A 26,627-nucleotide genomic window follows, 5' to 3' on the forward strand; every position below is an offset into this window, starting at 1 on the left:
ACCTTATTTTTATAGGTGAAGAAACTGAAGCTGAGAGAAGTTAATAATTTGTCCATGGTTACAGAGCTAGTAAGTGTCTGAGGCAGGATTCAAACTCAGATTTTCCTGACTCCAAATTCAGTGCTCAGTTTACTATGCTATTCAGCTGCCTCTAGATGGAGATATTTAGTAGGCATTTTAAATGGAGGATTGGAATTTGGGAAAGAGGTTGGGACTGAAGATTTGGGAATTATATGCATAGAGATTAAATTTGAAACTATAGGAGCTGGTGAGATAGTAAAGCAGGAAGAATAAAAGAGGCCTGAAGTAGAATATTTCTTATATAATTGTATTATTCCTCATAGTATTCCACACTGTACTGGCATTAATGGATGCTTAACAAATGCTTGAATGAGAGCCACTGAGATGGACTTCTTATATGCCAGCTGGTATTGTTACTTTAATTAATTAGAGTAATCAAGTATTACAACTTGATGTGCTTAAGATATACCCTATAAATAGGTACCAATACCTGGAAAGTTGGTAGCCTGAATGCTTTTTAATCAGGAGCCACATTGTTTCTGGCCTTTTCCTGTGGGGAATCTACTGGGGAAGCATTGGATGACCAGAAGCCTCTTTTCTCGGCTTACTTAAAATATTGATATTTGTGTTATGTCATTTTGTCATCAGGGATCTTTCTAGTACCTTTTAAATAGCACTTAGAAAATTATACTAATTAATAAATACTTCATTCAGCAAATAGATGGCACAATGGATAGAGCATTAGGCCTGGAATCAGGAAGACCCAAGTTCAAATCCAGCCTTAGACACTTATTAGTTCAGTGACTCTGGGCAAGTCACAACTCTTTTTGCCTCAGTTTTCTGATCTGTAAAGTGAATAAGAGAAGGAAATGTCAAACCACTCCAATATCTTTCCCCAGAAAACCCCAAATGAGGTGATGAAAAGTTGGACTTGATTGAAATGATTCACTACAGCAAAATAGGCTATATATATGATAAGGCTTATATAGCACTTCTATATAAGATACTATAGAGAAAAGGGGACAAGAATGTCAAATAATACATGACAGAGTTGCTGGATTTTAAGCTTTTATGAGTTGTCCAATTCCAAGTATTTTGTCCATACTTCAGGTTCAGAATCAGACTTTTCAAAAAGAAATGGTCCTTAAAGCTCATCAAGACCAATTCCCTTATTTTACAGATAAGGGAGCAGACCCAGAGTGGGTAAGTGACTTATATGTCCGAAGTCGATAGTTATTGGGGTTTGGTTGTTCTTTTTTTTTAATGTCTCTATTCTTATTAAAATTCCAGGGAGATTGGCATGGTGTAGATCTCAGTGAACATAGTATTTGAAAGGATAGTTTCAGTACAGACAGTGCTGCAGCATTACTCGCTTTTAAAACCTGAATTTGTTCTAACTCAGTTGTCATATTAGGGAACAATTTGAGCACAACAGGCATTTAGAACTCATCAGTGATTTTGTCATTTGCAGACAATAAGGTGATAATGAGAAATACCCACCCATTTCTAGGATTACAACTTTCCATCTGATTTGAGATAATACTCCTTTATTTCATAACTCATAAGTTGCAACTCTTCCATAAGCAAACTTCAGGTCTTTTTCAAGATAAAATATATATTTTCTAGTGCATTGGAAACATAGGAAGGCTTCAACTCCTCTCCCCTCACCTTTTTCCTTGGCTGATGCTGTCCTCTTACCTATAGTTGTTAACTTTGTTAAATGCTGGGGAATTACTAAGAAAGTAAATACCATGACTGTTGCCTTCAGGATCTCACATTCTAACACACAAACACTCATGTATATGTAAGATCTACTGGAAGGTAAGAGCAGTTGGTCCAACTCATACCTAAATAGCAACTCATTGAACACTACTGAAAAGTTGTAGTCTGATCTGCTCGAAGGCTTACAGCGATACTGAACAAGCTATTTCTTGATTTCATTTTTGGATAGTTCTTATTTTCAGGACTAGCTTCTAGCAGATAATAACGTCTGAGTTGAATATTAAAGAAATCCATGAGACAGGTGAGGAGGAAGAGCATTCCGGGTATGAAGGACAACTAGCAAAAAGGGATAGGAATGGGAGATGAAATGTCATGTGTGAGAAAGAACAAAAAAACCATTGTTACTAGATCATTGAATATACAAGAGGGGTAAATGTAAGAAGATTGGAAAAGAAGGAAGGGTCAGGTTGTGAAACACTTTAAAAACTAAGCAGGGATTTTATATTTGATCCTAAAAGTAATAGGGAATCACTGGGGTTTATTGAGTAAGAGTGTGACATGGTTAGACCTATGGACATCCATGCAGTCTAATATGCATCCGGAGATGTCAACCTTGCAGCCTTTAAATCTTTGGAGCATACACGAATAAAATTAAAATGTAATTGAGAAATAGCCAATGAAATAAAATACAATAAAACATATATAAAATTCATTCGTGGTCTTCTAAAGCAGCATGTGATCTGCAGGAATGTGTTTTTATTTTAGTTTGACAACACTGATCTAAGAAATGGATCCAAATAATAGATAAGTAGGGACACTGAAATCTTTGGAATATGGGGTCAGAGATTGAGAACTGAGACAGGCATAAAAAGTAGAAAGAAGCAGTAACATCAAGATAATGGGAAAGAGATTGGGAAAGACATTGAGGAAGGCATGTTGTAAAAAATAGAGTGTACTTATTCTAGGTCTCTGTATCCTGAATAACAGCTTTGACTTAAGATGCTCCATTTATCATAGTGCTGTTATTAATCATTATTGTGTCTCAGTGCGGACATGATCCCTTGAAATTAAATTAATAAATGTGAGATAGGCAAACTTTTATCTTCTTGACTTATGTCTATTATAAACTCAATAATTAGGGAATTATTTTAAAATTATGCTTAACCTTTTGAATTTATATTAGTTATTAATATAATTTTATATTTTGATGTTTGGAACTGCTGTTTTGTTATTAACTACATTTGGACATTCCTTAATTTTTGCACCTCCATAAGTGTTTCAAAAATCACAAAATATCTCCTTTGATGTGTCACCCTTCAGGAATGAAGGGACAAGTATTAGTGTGTTATGGCTGAGAAGGGAATATTTTTATGGAATGGATTAACTTCTTTTTGTCAAAGGTATTTTTTGTGTTTGTTTTTGTACCTGAAATGACTTTCCTCTTGTTTTATTTGTATCTTCATTTCCCTTTGTCCTATTCTCCAAAGGAGTAAATATTTCTTACATAAATATACCTTTAAAGAGGAGTAGAAGATGAACGTCCTTCTAGGATAAGGAGGGGGTTGAGATCCCTTGCATAAGGTTTAAGAGAAGCATCTATGGTCAATGTAAACTTGATCATATTTTAATTCAATTCAGTGTCCTCAATCCTATTATGTCTCTGTTGAATTGAGGGAAGAAAAATTTTCATCTACATGTAAAACAGTAGTCGGAAATCTGAGCAGCCTAGATGCTAGGGAGGAAATGATGATGCTCCAGAAAGGTGGGGAGGACTGCTGCCCATGTGGATCAAGGTCCTAGGCTTCTCAGAAAGTAAGCAAAACCACAGAGAGTGATTTGGGGTTCACTTGTCTGCTGGGGACATTTTACATCACCAACTTGTTATACAACTTTGTGTTTTTTCTTCTTTACTTCAGGGTTATTTAAAAATTAGGTTCAAAAGTTTTGGTTGTTTCTCCTCGGGGGCCCAGAAGTGAGCCATGACTACTGACGCCAAGTACAACATCCTGCAGGAAGTGGGCCGTGGCAGCTATGGAGTGGTCTACAAAGCAGTTGTCAATCAGACTGGAAAAAAGGTGGCGGTGAAAAGAATGCATTGTAACGGACCTGAAAATGTGGAGTTGGCTCTGCAAGAGTTCTGGGCTCTTCGGAGCATTCAGAGCCAACATGAAAATGTGATCTGGCTGAAAGAGTGTATCTTGCAAAGTGGCCAGGTTTTCCAGCCAATGAGCCACTGTTCCAATAAGTCAAATGATCAGTTGCTGCTCATAGAGACCTGTCTCAAAGGGCGTAGGTGTGTGGATCCCAGGTCAGCCTGTTACCTGTGGTTTGTGATGGAGTTTTGTGATAGCGGCAACATGAATGAGTTCTTGCTGGCCCGGAGTCCAGATGCCCAGCTGAACAAGAGTTTCATGCAGCAGATGAGCCAGGCAGTATCTTTTCTGCATAGAAATCAGATTGTGCACAGAGACCTGAAGCCAGATAACATTCTGATCTCAAATAGCTCTGGAAGGCCTGTGTTAAAGGTAAAGAATGAAGAGTTCTTCGTCTTCTCTTGCCTAAATGGGTAATATTATGAAATGTTTATCCCAATTTAACAAATGTTTATAATCTATATATCATGTTGTTCACTCTGTATTGAGTATTGAAGAAGGTACAGAAGAATTACTCGATCTAATACTTATCCATAAGAAGCTTACTACCCAATTGGGGAGAGAAGGCCATTAAACCCAGGATACAAATAAGAACATAAGATAACAGGTACCAAAAAAGAACTATACAAACAATCTAAGTATTATGGGAGTTCAGAGAAAGGACATCATTGAAGCATAGGGTGGTTAGGGAAGATTTTGAGGAGGAAGAAACACCAGAAATATAAATAAGTAAGAGTGACTCCTCAGCCTTCGCCTATTCTACATCTCAAAAGCCTTTGACTTCATTCACTGTTCTCTCTTCTTTTACTTGGAAACTAGTTTCTGCTGAAAAGGTGATTCTTTTGACTAAGGCTTATTATTCTACTCAGACCCTCAATCCCATTCACTCCCATCCCCTAAAACTGATTGATCAAATGCTCTTCTCATCTCTCTTACTCTAAATCTTCAGTTTCTCCCTATTTATTTGGTTGATTTCTTTGTTTACAGATATGTTTATGTCTAACCTATTTTTTAAAAAACCCTCACTTGACTCTACTGTCCCTCCAAATTATTGTTTCATGCCCATCTTCCTTTTCATAACCAAACTCCTAGGAAGCTTTTTGCTTACACTTCTCTCTCTCTCTCTCTTTCTCTTCTCTCTCTCTCTCTCTCTCTCTCTCTCTCTCTCTCTCTCTCTTTCTCTCTCTCTCTCTCTTTGTTGGTCCCTTGAAATCTGACTTTATCATTCAATTGAAACTATTCTCTGCAAAGTAATCAGTAATCTTTTACTAGACCAGGTCTTTTCTCATCCTTCTTGACCTAGTAGTATTTGACATATTCAACTATCCATTTCTCCTGTATTCTCTTTCCTCTCGGGGATTTTGTGATTCTGCTCTCTTTTAATTTTCCTTCTACTTGTTGGACTTATTCTAAGTGTCCTTTACTGGAATACCACCCAAATATACTTTAACTATGTGTATATCCCAAGACTCCATGCACCATACCATTCAAATATTCTCATTCTCCCTCCTTCTTTCTCTCCCCCCTCTCTCTTTGTGTCTATCTTTCTGTCTTTCTGTCTTTCCATCTCTCTCTGTCTCTCCCCTTCCTACCTTCTCTCTATCTCTGTCATCTCTCTCTTGTGCTTTCACTCTCTCTGTCTCTCTCTGTATGTTTCTGTCTGTGTCTCTCTCTCTCATCTCTACTCCTTTTCTTTTTCTCTCTCTTAGCATCCCTTTCTCCATCTCTCCCTTTTTCTTTCTCTCCTTCCCTCTTCTCAACAACTCTTATTCTTTGAAGGATTATTTCTTCAAGATGACTCTTAATGTCCATTCTCCATTCTATGTGTCCAGCCTCCCATTCTCTATTGAACTCTACCACTAAACTCCTAACTTAACTACCTTTTGGACATTTTAAACTAAATATGCCACAGGTCTTTCAAACTTAACATATCCAAAACCAGAACTCATCATCTGTAAAGGAAGTACTGTTCTTCCAGTTATTTACATTAAAAAGATATTATCCTTAATTCTTCACTCTGGTTCACTCCATCAGTTGCCAAGCCTTGTATTCTATGTCTACACACACAAATATGTCTTTTTCTCTCCATTCACATGGTTGCCATCTTAGTTTAAGTCCTCATCACCTTTTACCTGGTCATTGCAATAGCTTATCACTTTGTATCCCTACTTCAAGTCTCTTTCCTCTGATCCATTCTTCCCATAGCTATCAAAAAGATATTTCTTTTTTTCACTTAATGGTATTTTATTTTTTCCAATTACATATAAAGATAGTTTTCAACATTCATTTTTACAAGACTTTGAAGTTCCAAATTTTTCCCCTCCCTTCCAACTCTCCCCTATCTCCAAGATAGGTTATACATATACGGTCATTTTAAACATATTTCCATATGTAAAAGAAAAATCAGAACAAAAGGGAAAAACCATGAGGAAAAAACCAAAAAAATATGAAAAGAGTATGCTTCAATCTTCATGCAGTCTTTCTAGTTCTTTCTCTGGTTTACATTTTCCATCAAAATGTATTGCTGTATTGCTGAAAAGAGCTAAGTCTATCATAGTTTATCATCACACAATTTTCCTGTATACAATGTTCTGGTTCTGCTCATTCATAACTTCATGTAAGTCTTTCCAGGTTTTTCTGAAATCTACCTGATCATTATTTTTTAAAAAACTAAATAGTATTCTGTTATATTCATATACTAAAACTGATGGGTATCCCCTCAATTTTTCTTTCCTTGCCTATACAAAAAGAATTGCTAAAAATCTTTTTGCATATGTAGGTTCTTTTTCCTTTTTCATGTTCTCTTTATACCAACCTAATAGTGGAATTGCTGGAATTAAGGATAACACAGTTTTATAGCCCTTTGGGCATAGTTCCAGATTGCTTTTCATAATGATTGAATCACTTCACAACTCCACCAATAATGCTTTAGTGTCCCAATATTTCCACATTCCTTTCACCATTTGTCATTGTCTTTTTCTGTCATTTTAGCTAATCTGATAAATGTGAGATGGGGCCTCAGAGTTGTTTTTAATTTGCATTTCTTTAAAAAGTTGTGATTTAGAGCATTTTTTTCATATGTCTATAGATAATTTTAATTTTTTTATCTGAAAATTGCCTGTTCATATCCTTGACCATTTATCAATTGGGAAATGTCTCGTATTCTTATGAATTTGACTTGGTTCTCCATATATTTTAGAAATGAGGCCTTTATCAGAAATACTGTAAAAATTTCTTCCCAGCTTTATACTTTCTTTCTATTCTTGGCTGCATTGGTTTTGTTTGTACAAAACCTTTTTAATTTAATGTAATCAAAATTATCCATTTTTGTATTCCATAATATCCTCTATTAATTTCCAAAGATGATAGGTATCTATGATATGACTATCAAAGGGATATTTCTAAAGTGCACATATGATCATATCCCTCTTTTGTTCAATAATCAAACAGCAAGTATTTAAGCACCAGACATTATCTATTCTCATAAGATTTTCTATTACCTTGAGGATTAAATTAAAATGTCTGTTTTTGACTGTTAAGGCCTTCACAATCTATTTCCAACCAAACTTTCAAACTTATTTATTATATTTCTCCCTTTTTTGTATTCTCTGGTGCAGCCAAGTAAGATTTCTTATTGTTTCTCAAACATAACATTCCATTTCTTATCTCTGTGTCTTTGTTCAAGGCCTTCTGTATGTGTATTGTTCTCCCTCCCCATCGAATTCCTACCTTCTTTCAAAGCTCAGATCAAATGCAGTCTCCTTTAAGAGATCTTTCCTGGCCTGGCTCAGGTATAGTTCTCCCTTCCCATTTGTATTTATATTATATATGTTTATTTGTGTTCATGTCTCCTCTGATATAAAGTAATATAGAAAGTAATTTTGTTTTGTTATACCTCTAGTGACTGTTCTAGTGCCAAGCACATAGTAGACATTTAATAAATGCTTGTTGATTGATTAATCTTTGACAGTAATATTGAGATTAAACATTCACCAGTTTATAAAATCACTGATTGAGAACTTGGAAGGATTTTAGAAGCTACCTAGCTTCAGGTAAAGACAATGGAACTTAGAAAGCTGAACTATCTCCTTTCAAAGTCACACAGTGAAGGAGCAGGATTTGAAGCCAGGTCTGTTCTTAAGGCCAGCATGCTTTTTATGACTCCATACTGTTGACCATCCCTGATTTTCTTGCATCTGTGACACTGTTTTATTCTGGTTCTCTTCTTATTTCTCTGAATGATCCTTCTGGGTTTCCTTTGTTGGTTCTTTTCCTTTCATACCTAGATGAGGACATTGGTCATACCTTTGTCTTTGCTCTTCCTATTTTCATTAGATATATTCCTTTCCTTGGAAATGGGCATCATAATAACATACACCTCACAGAGCTGTTGTGACAGTCAAATGAGATAATATACAAAGGACTTGGCAAATGCTGAAATGCTCTATAAATGCTAGCAATTACTATTTGAGGTGTGAAAGAGAGGGAAGCATAAAAAATGGTTCCAAAGTTTGAAATGAGGAGAATTGTAGAACAATTGGCTATTATAGCTAAAAAAAGATTCCACACCTAGTCATGTGATCTTTATTTGAAGACCTCTCATGAAGGAAAAACCAACTGCTTTTCTTTGTGGTTTTTTTTTTAAATTTTTAATAGCTTTTTATTTACAAGTTATATGCATGGGTAATTTTACAGCATTGACAATTGTCAAACCTTTTGTTCCAATTTTTCCCCTTTCCCCCCACTCCCTCTCCTAGATGGTAAAATCCACTGCTTTTCGAGGAAGTCCATTTCATTTATCAGCAGCTCTGATTATTAGGGTATTTCCCCTTACATTAAATCTAAATTTAAATCTTTGCATCTGTTAGCTTTTCCTTTGGTTCTGGCCTCTGGGGCCAAAGAGAACATATATACAGTGGCTTCACAGGTACTTTATTAGCCATCATGTCAACCTTGAATCTTTTCTTCTGTGGTCTGTTTTCTTCAAAGAATCTTCACTGGACAAGGACCCAATGGCTTTCATGACTCTGTTTTCCACTGATCTTCCCTAACTATGGTGCCCAGCACTGAACATACCACTCCAGCCATAACTGTTACGTTCTTATTTCTGGAAGCTAGGCTTGTTTTAATGAAGTCCAAGATCAAATTTCCTTTTTGGGCTGCCATATCACACTGTTGACTCACACTTAGTTTGCAGGCCATAAATCTTCTGGATAAATTGCTATCTAATCATGTCTTCTTTATTTTATACTTTGGAAATTGATTTATTTGAACTCAAAGGTACAGTTCTATATTTAGGCCAACTGAATTTTATCTCATTAGACTTGGCTCAGTGTTCTAGCTTGTGAAAATCTTTTTGGATCTGGACTCTGCCATCCAGTATGTTAACTATTTCTTCCAACTTTGTATCATTAGCCAATTTGATAAGCGTGCCATCTATGTTTTTGTCCAAGTCATCCAATAAAAATGTGCAATAGTATAGGCCAGGTATAGATTTCTACTGTATTCCATTGGAAACTTTCAGCCAAATTGATACTGTAGAATTAATGGCTACTTTTTGGATATGGCCCCATTGAACCAGTATTTAATCCTGCTATCTGTAGAATCCCCTGTCCCTCATATCTCTGTCTTTTACACAAAGTACTATGAAATGCTTGATTTCCTAAAGCCTAAGTAAACTATATTGATGATATTTCTAGTTTCGTAACTTAGCCAAAACTTTCTATATCCAGAAGGAACTCAGGTCATTCAGTATAGTCTTTTTGTTTTGTAGATGACAAAACTGAGACCCAGGGAGCTTGTGTGACTTGCTCAGAGACAGGATTTCAAACCAGGTCTTGTAAGTCCTGCACAAGTGCTCTCTCCACTGTACTGTCTAGCTCTTTGAATGGTGGTGTCGTTGTCAGAAATAGAGAAATGCATATGGAATGGAGGATGATCACATTCAGTTTTGAATATGTGAATTTGAAGTGACAGTGAAATATTCATGAAAGAAATGTGGCAGTGGAACAAATACTTGATTTAAGAGAGAATGGCTTGAAGTTTAAATCCCAGATGTGTTGTTTAGCAGGCTGCTGGTTGGCAGGGGTGTACAGAAGGTTAGACCTGGCATCAAGAAGAAAGAGCCAAGTTCAGATCTGACCTCAGACACATGGGGCCACCTCAGTGGCCCCAAGCAGTCACTTAGCCTCCTTCTGCCTCAGTTTCCTCAAGTATAAAATGATAATAGCACCAGCTTCACAGGGTTGTGAAAATTGAATGAGAAAATATTTGTAAAGTGCTCAGCACAAAGTAGGGGCTTGATAAATGCTTCTTTCCCTTTTCTTCCTCATCATTTACAATTCAGTTCACCTTTCTGGCTTCTGGTTCTTCATTTATAAACCAAAAAGGCTGTAATGGATGGCACTTACAGCCTTTTCTAAATCCTCAGAACTGATGTGGAAAAGTCCAGCAAATAGTTTGACATATAGAGCTCAAGTGAGAGATTGCACTTGGAGATACACATTTGCAGTCTCTGGCATAGAGGCGACAGCTGAAGTTATGAGAATAAATGAGCAGTGTTAAAAGAGATTTGGGCTCTGAAGAGTACTACAGTTAGGGAAGAGATAAGGAAGGGAAGGAGAGAGGAACAAGCACTTACCTAGCATTTACTCTGTGACACTATTGCCAAGTGCCTTACAAACATTATCACCTTTGAGAAGGAGATACAAGAGTAGTCAGAAGGAAGAGAACTGGTATAGTGTAATATCAAAGAAGTCAAAAATGGCGGGAGTTTCAAGGAGAGGAGTTGGTTTTTAGAGACAAAAGTCTGAGACAAGGAGTATGGGAACTGAGAAAAGGACTTGAGATTTCTCCAAAAGGGAAGTGCCTGGTGATTGGAGGTAGTGTGGTGCAATGGAAAGAGCACTGATTTGGAGGCAGAGGAGCAGAGTTGAAATCCTCTAAGACTGAACTCATTCAGAGGTATCAAACATGCAACCTGGGGCCACATATATTTTGTTATCCTCCAAAAGATTGTTCAAATCAAATTAAAGTGTAAGTGGGAAATATTTAATAGAAAAAAATACAAAAAAAAACACAGATAAAAATCAAATTTTAAAATTAAGTCAATATGCAGCCCACAGAGAGCTTTGTATTTCTCTATATGTTATATATTTGAATTTCTCTACATATGGACACACAAACACAATTTATTTATTCATTTATTTATTCATTCATCCATTTATTTATTTTTGAATATGATACTACTGGACAGGGTGATGGCTGAGAAAGTTCTTCCAGCTTGACATCTAAGAAGAGAGCTGTGTTAGTGGCTGCAGTAGTCATATTTCATAAGGTTCAGAGAAAAGGACAATGCTGAAGCAGAGGGAACTAGTACAGAATATTTATTTTGTGAAGTGTGATAACACAGGAAATGGCAAATTGCTCCAGTATCTTTGCCAAGAAAATTCTGTGGACAGCACTAGCATGGTCCTGGAGAGTCAGACACAACTGAACAACAAAATCTAGAAAGTGAAGAAATAACATGGTACTAAAACTGGCTGGAATTATAGGGTCAAGTTAAAGGTTCTTTAGATCCAATTCGTGTTCTATTTTACCGTGTTATTTCCTTGGTTTTGATAGGTTTCCCCCCCTGACTTGTCCACATTCATACATACACACAAATGAGTATACACAAACACACATGATATACCACACACATTTATTGATTTATACTATGTTTTGCTTATAAGAATAGTGGTAAGGATGTTGGACCTGGAGTTGAGAAGATTCATCATCCTGAGTGCAAATCTGTCCTCAGGCAAGCTGTGTGACCCTGGACAAGTCATTTATCATTGTTTATCTCAGTTTCCTTAAATGTAAAATGAGTTAGGGAAGGAAATGGAACCCTACTTCACTGTTTTTGCCAAAAACAACAACAACAACAACTCCAAATGGGGTCATAAAGATTTGGGCATTGAAATGATTGAAGAACAAAAACCAAACTGGTTTAGTTTATCCTATAACTTTTTTCAATGGCTTAAGAGATTGGTAGAATACTCCTTAGGTTTTGGATTTGAATATCAGAGGTTGGGAACAGAGTGATCTGATAATTTCTTCTTGTTCTTCTTATGGACCTATCTTTTGCAAGGTTGTAACCCTCACTAATTTTCATCAGGTTTTTCTCTCAAGTGATTGGATTAATGAGATTGTGCCTATGTGGTCCTTGTATTGCTATCTTCATAATTAGTTCTCAGTGGAAGTTGTTATAGTCATGATCATTCTCAGTAGGAAGAAATCTGGGTAGAGCTCTAGAAATTAAGTTTTTGAGAGCCCCATAAAATAAGAGATTTGAAGTGGAGCTTGACTCTAATTCCTACAGGAGAAAGTTGCAGAAACTGTGAATAATAATGTAGTAAAAGTTTTGTTGGCAAGTTGGGGAAGCCTGGGTTGGGATTGGGGTTGTGAGGAAGGTTAGATAGAAGGGAATGTCAATTAATTTAAAATTCTAATTAAATCAAATCAACAGACACTGAGTACCTATTATGTAAAAAGCAGTCAGAATTATTTCAGAAGAGTGGAATTCCAAACCATTTCATGGGAAAGTCTTGAGAGTGATATTTGATATTTGTATATTCTTTTATAGTTTACAATCTTAAACTTTTTTATATTCTTAAATTATTGAAGACCTCCCTTTTTCAAGAGCTTTTGTTCATGTGAATTATATAAATTGCTCTTTAATATACTAGAAATTAAAATGTTTTAGTATTGGGTCCCTGGATCACACTTTAAGAAACTCTGCTATACGCTGTCTCAATTGGTCCCATCTTTTCAATTAGAATCTCCATAGAGATGATCTTTAGATCTGTTCCTGACCTCCAGTTTTGCATCACCAACTGCCTTTTTGGGCACCTAGAATTAGATAAACGTCCCCAGAAGTACAGCTTGTTCACTCTTCTCCCCTGAGTGCCTGTGATTGCGAAGGACTGTTCTTTCACACTCACTTCCTCTGCTCACATTCCTCTATCATCCCATTGTCTCTCGAAGCTCCTGCTCTCATTTGGGCCTCCTCTCTTACATGCCCTCCAAACTGGTTTCCCTATGCTGTCTCTCCCCACTGCATTTCATCCTCCAGTCAGAGCCAGAGTGACCTTCCTAAGAAACAGGTCTGATCATGTCTCTCCCCCCTGGATTTGGCTGGGATTGATGAGGCTTAAGGCACCTTTTTAAAAAAAAAAAATTATTTTTGTGAGGCAATTGGGGTTAAATGACTTGGCCAGGATCACACAGCTAGTAAGTGTTAAGTGTCTGAGACTGGATTTGAACTTGGGTCCTCCTGACTCCTCCAGTGTTCTTCTTAAGAGCAGCAAGGTAGTGCAGTAGATAGATCTTAGGTGATACATTTAAGGTACTGATAAATTTCTAAATCTTCTCTGATAGGTGGAGCAGTGGATAGAGGGCCAGGTCCAAAGTCAGGAAAATTCTTCTCCCTGAATTCAAATCTGGCCTCAGACACTTCCAAGCTGGGTGATCTTAGGGAAGTCATTTAACCCCGATTGCCTCAGTTTCCTATAAAATGAGTTGGAGAAGGCAATGGCAACCACTCCAGTATCTTTCCTAAGAAAACACCCCAAACCACAAATTCCTGCACTAGAATCATTTTCATATTTAATTATTGAATAATAGTATTTACTTTGTCCTAGGGATATATAATGAAGAGAAAAGGCAGTTTTAATCAAAAGGAGAGGAGAGATGGGAGTGTTGACTGAAGAATTCCCAAGCAAATCATAGAAGGAGGTTCTACTTTTGCCCATACTCCTTATTTCCTTAAGAATCTAGGCCAGTTATGGGAAAGGGGGCTTGACTGAGAAAAGGGCTTCCTTTTTGGAGGTCTATCTGGTAAAGTATCATGAGCAGTTATGTAATTCTTAACTTGCTGGAAATATAAGACTAAAACATTCTGGTCTTCACTATTCACTTGGTAATCAAGTTCTATCTCAGTGGAACTGGACATTTTCATATTTGATCTAATTAGCTATGCTCACCCTTCCTTTTATAGGTAACAGATTTTGGCCTGAGTAAAGTATGCCAGGGAAGAGTGAATATAAATCAGCACCGGTTTTCTTCTGCCTGTGGTTCGGATTTCTATATGGCTCCTGAAGTATGGGAAGGCAGCTACACAGCTAAAGTAGACATCTTTGCCCTTGGGATAATTTTCTGGGCCATGATTGAGAGGATTACTTTTAGGGAGGCAGATTCTCAGAAGGAGTTGCTTGGTGAGTTGCCTTTCAGACGTCAATCTGATACTGTTCTTTTAACATAGCCTACAATTGCATTAGCTTTTTTGGACTGCTATATGTCACTGTTGACTCCTATTGATCTTGCAATCCACCAAAATCCCTCCTGAGGAAACCTTTCTGTACTGCTTCAGTCTATGATGATGGCTTCTTCTTTGAAGTACACAGTATGTATCACTTTCTTTGCCATTCACTTGACACTCAAAATGGATAATCATAAGTGCTTTTTATTTTTATGGGGCAGCTAGATTCCACAGCAGATAAGAGTTCTGGGCCTGGGCTCATCTTCTTGAGTTCAAATCTAGCCTTAGACACTTATTAGCAGTGTTGATTCTGGGCAAATTACTTAATGTTGTTTGCCTCAGTTTCCTCATCTATAAAAAGAGCTGGAGAAAAATGTCAAATCATTCTAGTACTTTTGCCAAGAAAACTCCAAATGGGATCATGAAGAGTAGGACACACTTGCAGAACAACAATCTTAAGTGTAGTTTGAATTTTAAAAACTTATCTTCTCCCCAATCTTGCATGAAACTCAAGCATAAAATTTGGCCTGTTATTTGTATTATTTTTCTGAGTATTTTTTTTTTCTTTTCAAAGAGACACTATTTGAGGAATACAGAACTTAGGGTTATTTCCATGCTTTTATGAGCTAGCAAAGTGAGACTTTAATGGGGTGATAATAGCTAATACTTATAATCAGTCAAATAAAAAGTCTGCTTGAACTTAACACTATTTTGAAAATACATAAAATATTCACTAATTACATTTTAAAAGGAGAAAATGAGAACATTTCAGGGAAAAAGCCCAAGAGGAAGGTGCTGAAGATAAAATCTAAGTGTTTTAATTTAAGTTTATCTTTGGTTCAAGAATCAGAGTAATGGAATTTGAACTATTTACTTTAAAAAGTTATTATTATTATTATATATTATTATGAACATAATAACATTCAAAAAACAATCAAATAAACATATAAAATTCCACATAAATCCATTAGCATTTAACAGAGTAGAACCAAATTAATAACAAATAACAAATTGACAAATAAATCCTGTTGTTCTGTGTCCCTTCCAGGTCTATCAGAATTGTTAACTTTTGCCTTTGCAACCACCAAATTTGGGAGAATAGGTGTGGGGCGCGCTCACCTCAATTTTGGCCTCAGAAGGAGGTCCAGATCAGTTTTAACAAAGAAGCTTGTGTTATAACTAGCACTCATGCATGTTTTAAGAAGCATGTGATTTATCAGATGGTCCTTAAGTAGCTACTGTATACCCTACATTGTACTAGGAGCTAGGTGAGTTTTAGTGTGTTTAGAATCTAGTAAAATAGTTTGACTGAAAAGGCAATTTTTGCCCTGCAAAAGGAGGTAGATAGTACTCTAGTTGCTTTCATCAAGCTGGTAAATTTTGATCTGGGCCTGTGATTTAATTAGTATAGCGATCTCCCATCTGAATAAGCTCCTTCTACCAATGCAGACTGATAGCTATTGTTCTTTTTCTAATCTTAGAAAATTGCCTCAGTTACTAGGAGTTTGACCTGCCTTGATTCACATAGACAGTGTATTTCAAAGGTTTGACCTGCCTTGATTCACATAGCCAGGGTATTTCAAAAGTACCACTTGAACTTAGCTCTTCTAATTCTTCCTCTTTATCTATCTACTTATATCTCACCTTTATGGCCTTCTAGTAGATACCTTAAAACATTATAGGGACAAAGATATCTTTACATCTTTCATATTTTCTGAAGAAAAGCTGCTTAATGAATTGACGATTGTATTGCTTTTATTTTTATTCTTTAAAAAATAGTGTTTGACAGTTCCTAAGTTGTGATTGACTCCATTATACAAATACTGTTTACTGAGTCAAAGATGACTTCGTGAATATAAAAATTCATTCTTAATCAATTTTGCAATTATTAAAAGCAGGGTTTCTTTTGCCTTGCCTAATATTGTTGGTATTGAGGTGATTTTTAATAAATTGATATTTCTACTTTTGTTTATTTGTGACTTCTGATGAGAGAAACCCATCTTATCCTCAATGTCTTAATCTAGGTTTTGAGTTTTTATCCTGTGCCTTAGTTAAATTCTTAATTAACATATATTAAAGGCACTTTTTCCTCAAGAATGTAATAATCTTTAATATACTTTTGGGGATTTGTTTTTGGAGTAATCACTGAATAATCAAATTAAGATCTGTTAAATTCAGATGTTATCTTAAAAAAAAAAAAAAAAAAAGGCCAATGCCTGCATCTGGAGCTAGGTACAGTCATCCTGATCTATGACTGGCCATTGGGCCCAGAAGGCTCTGGAAAAGAAAATGATAACTTTGCACAGCCCTTCCTCATGTAAATCCAATTCTCTTGCAGATCATGGCAGTACCTTCCTGATCTCCTGGTCTTCTGTGAGAATGAAAGAAACAACAATAACAGTTCCTGACTGCTCTGATCATTTGGCTAGATTAGGACTATGTCCTACTTAGTCTTGTCTTTATTTGATTTTCGTTTAATCTCCAATGCCATTCAGTTCCTTATCATCTGGTTTTAGACTCTGTTGTAAACTTTGAGGTTGAGTTTTATGCATAACCATTTATACTTTTCTCTTGAATGTACGATTTTTGAATTATTTAGAAACAACTCATTTTTTTTTCTTTCTTGCCCCTCACCTTATTCTCAGGAACTTACATATGCCAAGGGAAGGACATAATCCCAATTGGGGAGGCAATGCTAGAAAACCCGAGCATGGAGCTGCATATTCCCTTGAAAAAAAAGAGATCCATCCCAAATGATCTTTGTAGACTTCTCCATGACATGTTGGCTTTTAATCCTAAGGAAAGACTAGATGCCTTCCAACTTGAAAGTCGTATTAAGCAGACTTCCTATGGGGAAAAGACCCACTGTTCCAGATCTTCAAAGTAAAGTATATTCAGGTTGGTATATTTCAAGCACTTGTAAGTGTTTAGTTATTTAGGGAAAATAGTGAAGGAAATACAGCACAAAGCACACTGAATTTGTAGTTAAAGGACCTGGGTTTGAATCATGGATTTGGTACTTACTGTGCAATCTTGGATAAGTTAGTTTAACCTCCATGGACCCCAGTTTCCTCATTTATAATATAAGTGAGATGGATTATATAATTTTCAAATTCCCTTCCAGTTCCAAATTCAGTGATTACAGCTTTTGGGATCTAGTTCTCCCTTTAGTAGATTGGATTCTATTGGAAGATATCTCCTGTGGGCATTTCTTTTTTTTTTAATTTAATTTTATTTAATAATAACTTTATATTGACAGAATCCATGCCAGGGTAATTTTTTACAACATTATCCCTTGCACTCGCTTATGTTTCGATTTTTTCCCTCCCTCCCTCCACCCCCTCCCCAAGATGGCAAGCAGTCCTTTATATGTTGAATAAGTTACAGTATATCCTAGATACAATATATGTTTGCAGAACCGAACAGTTCTCTTGTTGCACAGGGAGAATTGGATTCAGAAGGTAAAAATAACTCGGGAAGAAAATCAAAAATGCAAATAGTTCACATTCGTTTCCCAGTGTTCTTTCTTTGGGTGTAGCTGTTTCTGTCCATCATTTATCCATTGAAACTCAGGTCTCTTTGTCAAAGAAATCCACTTCCACCAGAATACATCCTCATACAATATCGTTGTCAAAGTGTATAATGATCTCCTGGTTCTGCTCATCTCACTTAGCATCAGTCCATGTAGGTCTCTCCAAGCCTCTCTGTATTCCTCCTGCTGGTCATTCCTTACAGAGCAATAATATTCCATAACATTCATATACCACAATTTACCCAGCCATTCTCCAATTGATGGGCATCCATTCATTTTCCAGTTTCTAGCCACTACAAACAGAGCTGCTACAAACATTTTGGCACATACAGGTCCCTTTCCCTTTTTTAGTATCTCTTTAGGGTATAAGCCTCCTGTGGGCATTTCAATTGTAGCATCTCTTAACACTACCCTAATCTTGTAATTCCCCTTTAAGCTACTCTTAATGCCCATCCATTGATGGCATTCAGGTATAAACCCAGATCCCACAGAGACAGACCACCAGGAGATAGGGGTGAAGCGAAAGAGAACTTTATTCTTAGATAGCACATATTTATACCCCCCTGAGGATCTGGGGGAAGGGAAAGGTCCTCTAGGAACCTGACATAATGGGATTGGCCTGAGAAGAGGGAGGGAGGTGTGCTAGGCTTTGAGAGCACTATGGAGAGAGACATGGTACCAGGATCAGACACTGCCTCCTGGGGCTATGCCCCACCTCCATGTAGGACTGACCTGCGCCTCAGTACCTCTCATCCCTCAGGACCTCCCACATGCCTTGAGCCACATTCCTTGCTTCTAGAGGCTTTTTAACCCTTACATCTCCCCCTCTTTTATTAATAAGACCAAGTGTTCTCATATTGATGAATGAGAAGCTTTTCCATAAGCACCTCTAAAGAATTTTTAAAAGAATACATATAAAGCATCCTAGCAAAGTAGGCAAATGCAAAAGAAGCAACAATTCAAATATGGCTACATGGAGCCCATGGGATACAATAAAAGGGAATGGGAAAGGAGGTATGTTGGATCCAATCACTAAGCCAGTCATCTCTCTGCTATGGCATTGTTGGGCATCTCTTGGGTCATCTCCTTCTCTTCTTCAGCCCCTGTTTTAATAGGGGCAACTTTCCTTGTTCTCTCTGGACTCCAGTGGCCTTCCCCATCAGGATCTGCAAGATATAAATATCCCGGCCCTCTCCAAAGTACTAAGGATGGACCTTGCCAATGTCTTTCCACATCCTTCCAAAAGATCTTTTGAATGTCCTCTAGCACTTGAAGTGCAATTTTCATGAGGCCTAATTTTCTGTCCTGTCTATAAGATTGTGCCAAATGTATCATTCCTGGAGAGAGGCTGGTATTCCTGTCTAGGCACAAAAAATTTTAAGTATATAAAGTCTTATTCACATCTACCTGTGTGGGCCATTGGGGATTCTGTCTACTTCCTCCCCCTTTCTGTTTAATAGGAATGGCCTTCAGAGTATGATGGGCCCATTCCACTAAGGCAACCCTATGGATTATAGGGAATCTCTATAACATGTTTAATGGCGAACATGGCGAAGAAGGTGTCCATCTGCTTAGAGGTATAAGCTGGCCTACTATTGGTTTTTATGGTATTAGGAACTCCATGAGAAGAGAAACAACTATGCCTGAATGCCTGAAAGAATATTCTCATGAGAGGCCACTGTGGCCCAAAGGAATCTAGAAAAGGTGTCAATACAGATGTGGATGGCCACACGGTCCACATGTGTCACATCCATTTGCCACAAATCATTGGGGAATAAACCCGGGGATTAACCCTTTTAGTAGGTGAAGGGGGGAGAAACTGAACACACTGCTTCCTTCTCTGTTGGGCTTGTTCCCAGGTGAGGCCATAAAGGCTACATAGAGAATTACTGGGTAAGTGGAGAAAATCATGGGCACGTTCAGGGGGTGTGATGTCTGTGAGAAGGGAGCATTGTAAAGCACCTCATTGGCAGCAAATATGTCTCCTGCACAGCACTGGTGAGAGTATAAAAATATGCAGGATATAAATGGGATGTTTCATAGTCTGTAAAATCAGCTGCAAGTCAGCAAGGAGGTTAGCAATTGAAGAATTCTGAGGTTGTAGGACAGCATATAAGCTGTCTGATAGGATGTTAATGGGCTCTGGGGATCTCTTACACACTTTTAAGATGTCATATAAAGGCTGCATCAAAGAAATAGGAATAAGGACATGAGCCCTTAACCATTGAATTTGTCCAACAAGTTTCTGAAATAGGTTCACCTTGTCTAATTGTAAGTTAGGTATATGATTAGTAACTGTAGAAGTCCCCATGTGGAGTCCCAGGTAAATGATGGGATAGTTATATTGGATCTTTTCTGGGGCTACCACCAGTCCACGTGGAGCGAGAATGCTCATGGTCTCCTTCAGCAGGGCAGAGAGATCTTTCCCACTGCTCCTTTATGACAGTATATCATCCATATAATACCATATCATGGCATGAAGCCACACCTTCCTAATTGGTTCTAGCACTTGCGCTATGTACACCTCACATAAAGGTGGGGCTGCAACACATCCTTTGGGGGAGAACTTTCCATTGGTAGCTCAGATCAGGCCCTGCATTGTTTATAGATGGAATGGTAAAAGCAAATCTTTTCTTCTCTGGGGCCAGAGAGATGGAGAAGAAACTATCTTGTGTGTCTGTTACCATAATTGACCAGCCAGTGGGTACTGGATTAGGAGATAGCACGTCAGAATGTAGGACTTCCATAGGTTCAATAGTAGCATTAACGGTCCTAAGATCTACTAGCATTCTGAATTTTCCAGATTTTTTTCTTTATGATAAATACAGGACTATTCCATGGGCTGGACGTTGGTTCTATATGTTCAGCCTCCAACTGTTGTTGCATAATTTCACATAAGGTTTGGGCTTTATAAGCTGAGAAAGGCCATTGGGGCACCCAAACCAGGGTGTTAGATTTCCATGTTAATGGTGTGATGTGATATGAACGGTAGTACCCAAGCCCCCAATGACCCCAATTAAAAATCCTGTGAAGGGAGTATATAAACTGAGGCCCCACAAGCCTTCAATATGTCCCTGCCCCATAGATTGTACCTGAGACCTGCTACCACCAGGGCAGGTCTGCTGCTGCATTCTCTTTAGATATAGCTGCCATGAGGGCATCCATTAGAAAGGCCCTGAAGCTGACATTCTCACATCTCTTTATCATCTCTTCTAGGCCAGTCTCCCCATCTAAAGTAAACATGACCTTCTGGCAGTTAGTATTAGGATTCTCCCCTGTCAATTTCTGTATAAGGCGACTGGAGGCTTCTATGCCCACTGACCTCTCAACAGCCGCCTGTAGGCGGGCCACAAAATCAGGAAAAGGTTCATCTGGGCCCTGTTTAATTCTAGTCATTGAGGACCTTTGCTTTCCAGAAGGTTGAATTTTGCTAAATTCTCATTGGGCACATTGGGAGACAGCTGCATATACTGCTGCATCATGTTGCCTTTGATCCTCATTTCTTTTATACTTTCCAACTTTCTGTATTATTTGTCCTAAACTTGTCTGGGAATCTCCAAAGCCTCTACAACGGGGCACAGAGGGAGCAGACAGGAGACATAACTCCTCAGGGAAGGCGGGGGATGAGGGAGAAGGCCATGCCTCATCTTATCACCGTCCTTTTCCTCAAGGTCATATGTCCCTCTGTTTACTGATCTTATCCCCCACCTGTTCCATCATATTCACTTCCTGCTTCTTCCTCACTACCTCATCCTTCTTTCATGTCATATCCACCTCCTTCATCTTTCTGTTTACTTCCTGATTCTTTCCTACAGCTTACTTCCACTGGCTCCATTTTATGGGCACGGCTGGTCCCAGTGAGTGCCGGTTTATGACCCTCGTTTGTTTTATGACTCTCCATTTGCACTTCATTTTCTACTTTTACTGGATTGTGGCTTGCACCTCTTAAAGTGCCCCCAATCACTTGATGCTATTCTGTGATGGCTCCCAGAGTTTCCTTATCATAGGAAGCCATCTGACTACCTAGTATCTCCCACTTTTTAAAATCCATTTCCAATCCTGCTTGCTTTACTATTCTATAAGCTTCTTTCCCTGGTACCTCCTGGTTTGGGACCCTCACAATAATTTGTCCCATTTCTTAACTTTCTACTCATTCACTAGAGCAGAATTCTGTCTCTCTTCCCACCTGTAGGCCTGCTACAAGGTGAGGTCCTAGCCAAAATTGTCCCTGTTTAGGCGCCACTTGTAGCGTCTCCTAATGCTACCCTAACCTTGTAGCTCCACGGCTAGGCTACATTTACCCGTCTTTGGGCACCAACCCAGATCCCACGGAGACAGACCACCAGGAGGTAGGGGTGAAGCAAAAGAGAACTTTATTCTTAGCTAGCACATATTTATACCGCCCCCCCCCCCCGAGGATCTGGGGGAAGGGGGAGGTTCTCTAGGAACCTGGCATAATGGGATTGGCCTGAGAAGAGGGAGGGGGCGTGCCAGACATTGAGAGCACTAAGGAGGGAGATGTGGTACCTGGGGTCAAACACCGTCTCCTCGGACTATGCCCCACCTCCATGTAGGACTCACCTGCACCTCGGTATCTCTCATCCCTCGGGTCCTCCCACATGCCTTGAACCGCATTCCTTGCTTCTAGAGGCTTTTTAACCATTACAAATATGTTCAAAAATAGAACTCGTGCTACATTCCCTTCCCTTAACAAACCTCTAAATACCCCAAACTATTATTCATCCAGACTTGATTGTTTCTGTTATTCTGGTTTGCAACTTTGAGGTCATTTAAACCAAACTTCACTCACCATCTCTAGTCACTTAGCAAGTCTTGTAAATTTTACCATCACTTCTCTTGCATCCATCTTCTTCTTTCTACTAACATGGCCACCACCTCAGTCAAAACTCCCACACATCACTTTCATTCCTTATAATCACCTCTTAATTGGTTTTCCCATTCTTTGTTTCCCCTTTTTAGTTTCTGCACCAAAATAATTTTCTTTTAAGTATAAGTCTAACCATATTTTACTGTTACCCAAGAAGCTTCAGTGAGGCTTTCTTACTCTGGGATAATATACAAATTTCTAAGTTTGTATTTAAAGATCTTTATCATCTGTTTTCTAGTCTAGCCTAGTTTCTAGACTTCATTTGTATACTTCACACTCTCTATTCCTGTCAAATCTACATATTTACTTTTCCCTCAACCTGGTATATATTCTTTTATCTCCCACAAGGGATATACTCTATATTCCTGTCAAACCTACCTATTTACTACTCCCCCAAATTGGTGTTTTGTAATGTTCTCGTTTTGGTTTTCTTGGAGTCTCTGGGAGCAGCCTTTGTTTCAGTTCAGTAATGACCACAAGTACAGCCAGGGCAAATCCTTTATTGTCTCCTTCAAAGTATTATCTCCTTTCCTGGGGCCCAGTTAGCTTTCTTAGAGGCCTATCTCTCTCCTTGGTTCTGAGAACTTGAGCTCCTGCCTCCTTCTCTACCCTCTGAATCTCTCCAAATCCAAAGGTTTGTGCTTCAGCCTCCAGCTACCACACAGGTGGATGATGGAATGAATCTGTCTCAGCCTTTGCTGCCTGTTATATACTCCATTATCATAGGTGTGAATCTTGTGGAACTATATCAAGTATTTATTAAGTATTAATATATATATATTAAGTACATGTAATAAACTAGAGAACTGTTAAGCATCATGCTAAATAACTATTGTCTCTATCAATTCCACTGAGTTAGCACCTTGTAAGAATCCTTTGTTTCAAGTTCAGAGTTCTGGTACATAACAGTGTTCCTTCTCTTATTCTCCCACAAGAGCATAGCCTTTGCCCACATTGTACCACATGCCTCTAATAAACTCCCTTCCCACATCTGCCTATTAAAAACTTTATCTTCCTTTATGGCTTGACATAGGTACCTTTTCCCATGGGAAGTTTTCTTAATCCCTTTAGTTATCAGGGTTCTTATCCCTCTTAAATTAATTTCTCTTTACTTAACTATGTACATATTATATTCGCCAGTGGAATGTGGATTTACTTGAATTTAAGTCAACAAATATATATTAATTACCTGTTATATGTGAGACAGTGGCAATTTCTGGGAATATAGAGACAAAAATAAAATACTGTCTACCCTTAAGGAGCTTATATTCTGAAGGTTACAATATATACACCAGTGAATTAAAGCAAAGTAATTTGTAGGGGGAAAAGCACTAACAAGTGGGGAGATTAGGAAAAGCCTCCTGTAGGAGCAGCTGAGCTTTGTAGAAAGAGATTCTAAGAAGTAGAAGTGAGGAAGGGGTACATCCAGACTGGAGGGAACAATCTGGGCAATGGCACCTAAGGTAGGAGTTGGGATGTCATGTACAAGCAACAGTTAGCAGACCAGTTTGATTCTTAACTATGTGAAGAGTATTGAGATTGAAAAGATGGGTGGGAGCAAGATGGTAGAAGGTTTTAAATGCTAGAATGAAGATTTCGTATTTCATTTTAAAGGCAATAGGGAACTATGAAAGATTTTTGAGTAGAGAAGTAGTGTGATGGGATCTTTGTTTTAGAAATATCCAGTTTGTGAGCTGTATGAAAGATAGATTAGAGAAAGAAAAAAAAATGGAAGAGACCAAGTAGAAGGCTATTGCAGTAATCTAGTGGAGAGACAGAGATGCTATGGGGAGAACAATTGGATTCAGGAGATGAAGTAATAGAATTAACAAGACCTAGAAATTGATTAGAAATTCAGTGAGAGAAGGAAGAATCAAGATAGTGAATCTTGAGTCAGAGGCTGTGAATCTGAGTGATAAGAAGGATGGTTACACCCTCACCAGTTAGAGAAAAATTTGAAGGAAAGATACGTTTTGGGAAAAACATATAGAATTCTATTTTGGACATGTTAAGTTTGAGATATTTACAGAACAGCAGATAATGTTTAGCATATAACTGGTCTTGTGAGAATAGAGTTGAGTAAGGAGATCAGGGATGGTTAAATAAATTTTAGTGTCATGGACATAGAAATTATAATTGGGTCTGTGAGAGCTGAGAGGAGAGGCAGGGACTAGTTTTTATTTTATCTTTATGTCTCTGTATCCTGACACATAATAGGCTTTCAGTAAATACTCATTGAATTGAATTGAATTGATTTCCAAGTCAATTTCTTTTTTAGGGTACATTTTCCATGGGGCAAGCTTTATTCTTTTTTACTCATTTTTCTTCTTACTCCTCTTTCTTTTTCTTAAATAGTATTTTTTCCCTAATTACGCATCAAGACAATTTTTAGCACTCATTTTAACAAGATTTTGAATTCCAATTTTTCTCCCTCTCTTTCTTTCTTTTCCTTTTCCTAAAATGGTAAGCAAATTGATATATATATATATATTATACATGTTATATCATATAAAAATATTGCCATATTAATAATAGTTATGAAAGAAGAAACAAATCAAAAGGAAAATAACCACAAAAAAGAATAAAGTTAAAAAGTATGGTTCCACCTGTATTCAAAATCTATCAGTTCTTTATCTGGAGGTAGATAGCATTTTTCTTAGTCATTTGTGCATGTCTTGGATGTGTTGCTGAAAATAATGGAGTTATTCATAGTTGATCATCATAAAATTTTGCTGAGGCTGTGTACATATTTTCCTGGTTCTGCTCATTTCACTTTCCATCAGTTCATACAAGTCTTTCCAGGATTTTCTAATATTTTTCCACCACAAAAAAGGCTGTATAAATATTTTTGCACATGTGGGTCCTTTCTCCTTTTTTAATGATATTTTTGGTAATGGTATTGTTGGATCAAAGGTTATACATACTTTGGTTGCCTTTTGGATATAGTTCCAAATTATTCTACTGAATGGTCAGATTATTTCACAATTCCACCAACACTGTATTAGTATCTCATTTTTCCCACATCCTCTCCAACATTTATCATTTTTCTTTTTTTGGCAACCTGATAGGTGTGAGGTGATATCTCAGGGTTGTTTTAATTTGCACTTCTTTAATCAAAATTGATTTAGATCACTTAATCATGTTCACTATAAGATAGCTTTGATTTCATCTGAAAACTGTTTATATCTTTATTTTCCAATTGGGGAATGGCTTGTTTTCTTATAAATTTGATTCAGTTCTCTGTATTTAAGAAATGAGCCCTTATCAAAGATACTTGCGGTAAAAATTGTTTCCCAATTTTCTGTTTTTCTTCTAATCTTGGTTACATTAATTTTATTTGTACAAAAGCTTTTTGATTTAGTATTATCCAAATCTATCTCTTGTTTGGTCATGAACCTGTAACTCACTTAACTTCTCCTTTAAGAATTTGGATACTGTACCACTTGTTGCATATATGTTTAGGATTAATATTTCTTCATCGTCTATGGTACCTTTTAGCAAGATGTAGTTTCCTTCCTTTTAGTTAGGTCTATTTTATTTATTTATTTTTTTAATGAGCTCAGGATTACTACACCTGGTTTTTGTTTATTTATTTTTGTTGTTGCTACTTCACCTGAAGATAATAGATTCTGCTCTAGCCCCTACCTTTACTCTGTTTGTGTCTCTCTGTTTTGAGTGTTTTCCTGTAAACAACATACTGTAGAAGTCTGGTTTTTGATCCACTCTATTATCCATTTCCATTTCATGGGAGGGTTCATTCCATTCGCATTTATAGTTATGACATTCTGTTTTTCCTCATATTTGTCTTTTCCCTCCTTTCACTCTGTTCCACCTCAGCAATGTTTTACTTCTACCCCTTTCCCTGAGCTGCCCTCCCTTCTTTTAGTTCCTATCTTTTCCTTAATCTCTTGTATTCTTATTTTCCTGTAGGGTAAGATTGATTTCTATATTCAAGTGATTGTATATATTAACCTCTCTTTTAGACAATACTGATTTAAATAAGGTTCAAGC

General features: G+C 37.5%; 1 protein-coding gene across 2 annotated transcripts in view; it reads left to right on the forward strand.

The window, feature by feature from the left end:
• The window catches only part of LOC127552405 (serine/threonine-protein kinase PDIK1L-like), a 75,527-nt gene that overhangs the window by 19,367 nt on the left and 29,533 nt on the right, over nucleotides 1–26,627 (forward strand). The window contains exons 2-4 of one of the 2 annotated variants that reach the window (XM_051982941.1): nucleotides 3,660–4,268; nucleotides 13,936–14,152; nucleotides 16,842–17,094. In XM_051982941.1, the coding sequence (XP_051838901.1) occupies nucleotides 3,723–4,268; nucleotides 13,936–14,152; nucleotides 16,842–17,083 (1,005 nt within the window). In that variant the 5' untranslated portion in view covers nucleotides 3,660–3,722 and the 3' untranslated portion in view covers nucleotides 17,084–17,094. The remainder of the gene's footprint in view (nucleotides 1–3,659; nucleotides 4,269–13,935; nucleotides 14,153–16,841; nucleotides 17,095–26,627) is intronic. The other variant, XM_051982942.1, reaches the window with a different exon arrangement.

This window comes from Antechinus flavipes, chromosome 2, assembly GCF_016432865.1.
Source record: "Antechinus flavipes isolate AdamAnt ecotype Samford, QLD, Australia chromosome 2, AdamAnt_v2, whole genome shotgun sequence".
NCBI classification, from domain to species: Eukaryota; Metazoa; Chordata; class Mammalia; order Dasyuromorphia; family Dasyuridae; genus Antechinus; species Antechinus flavipes.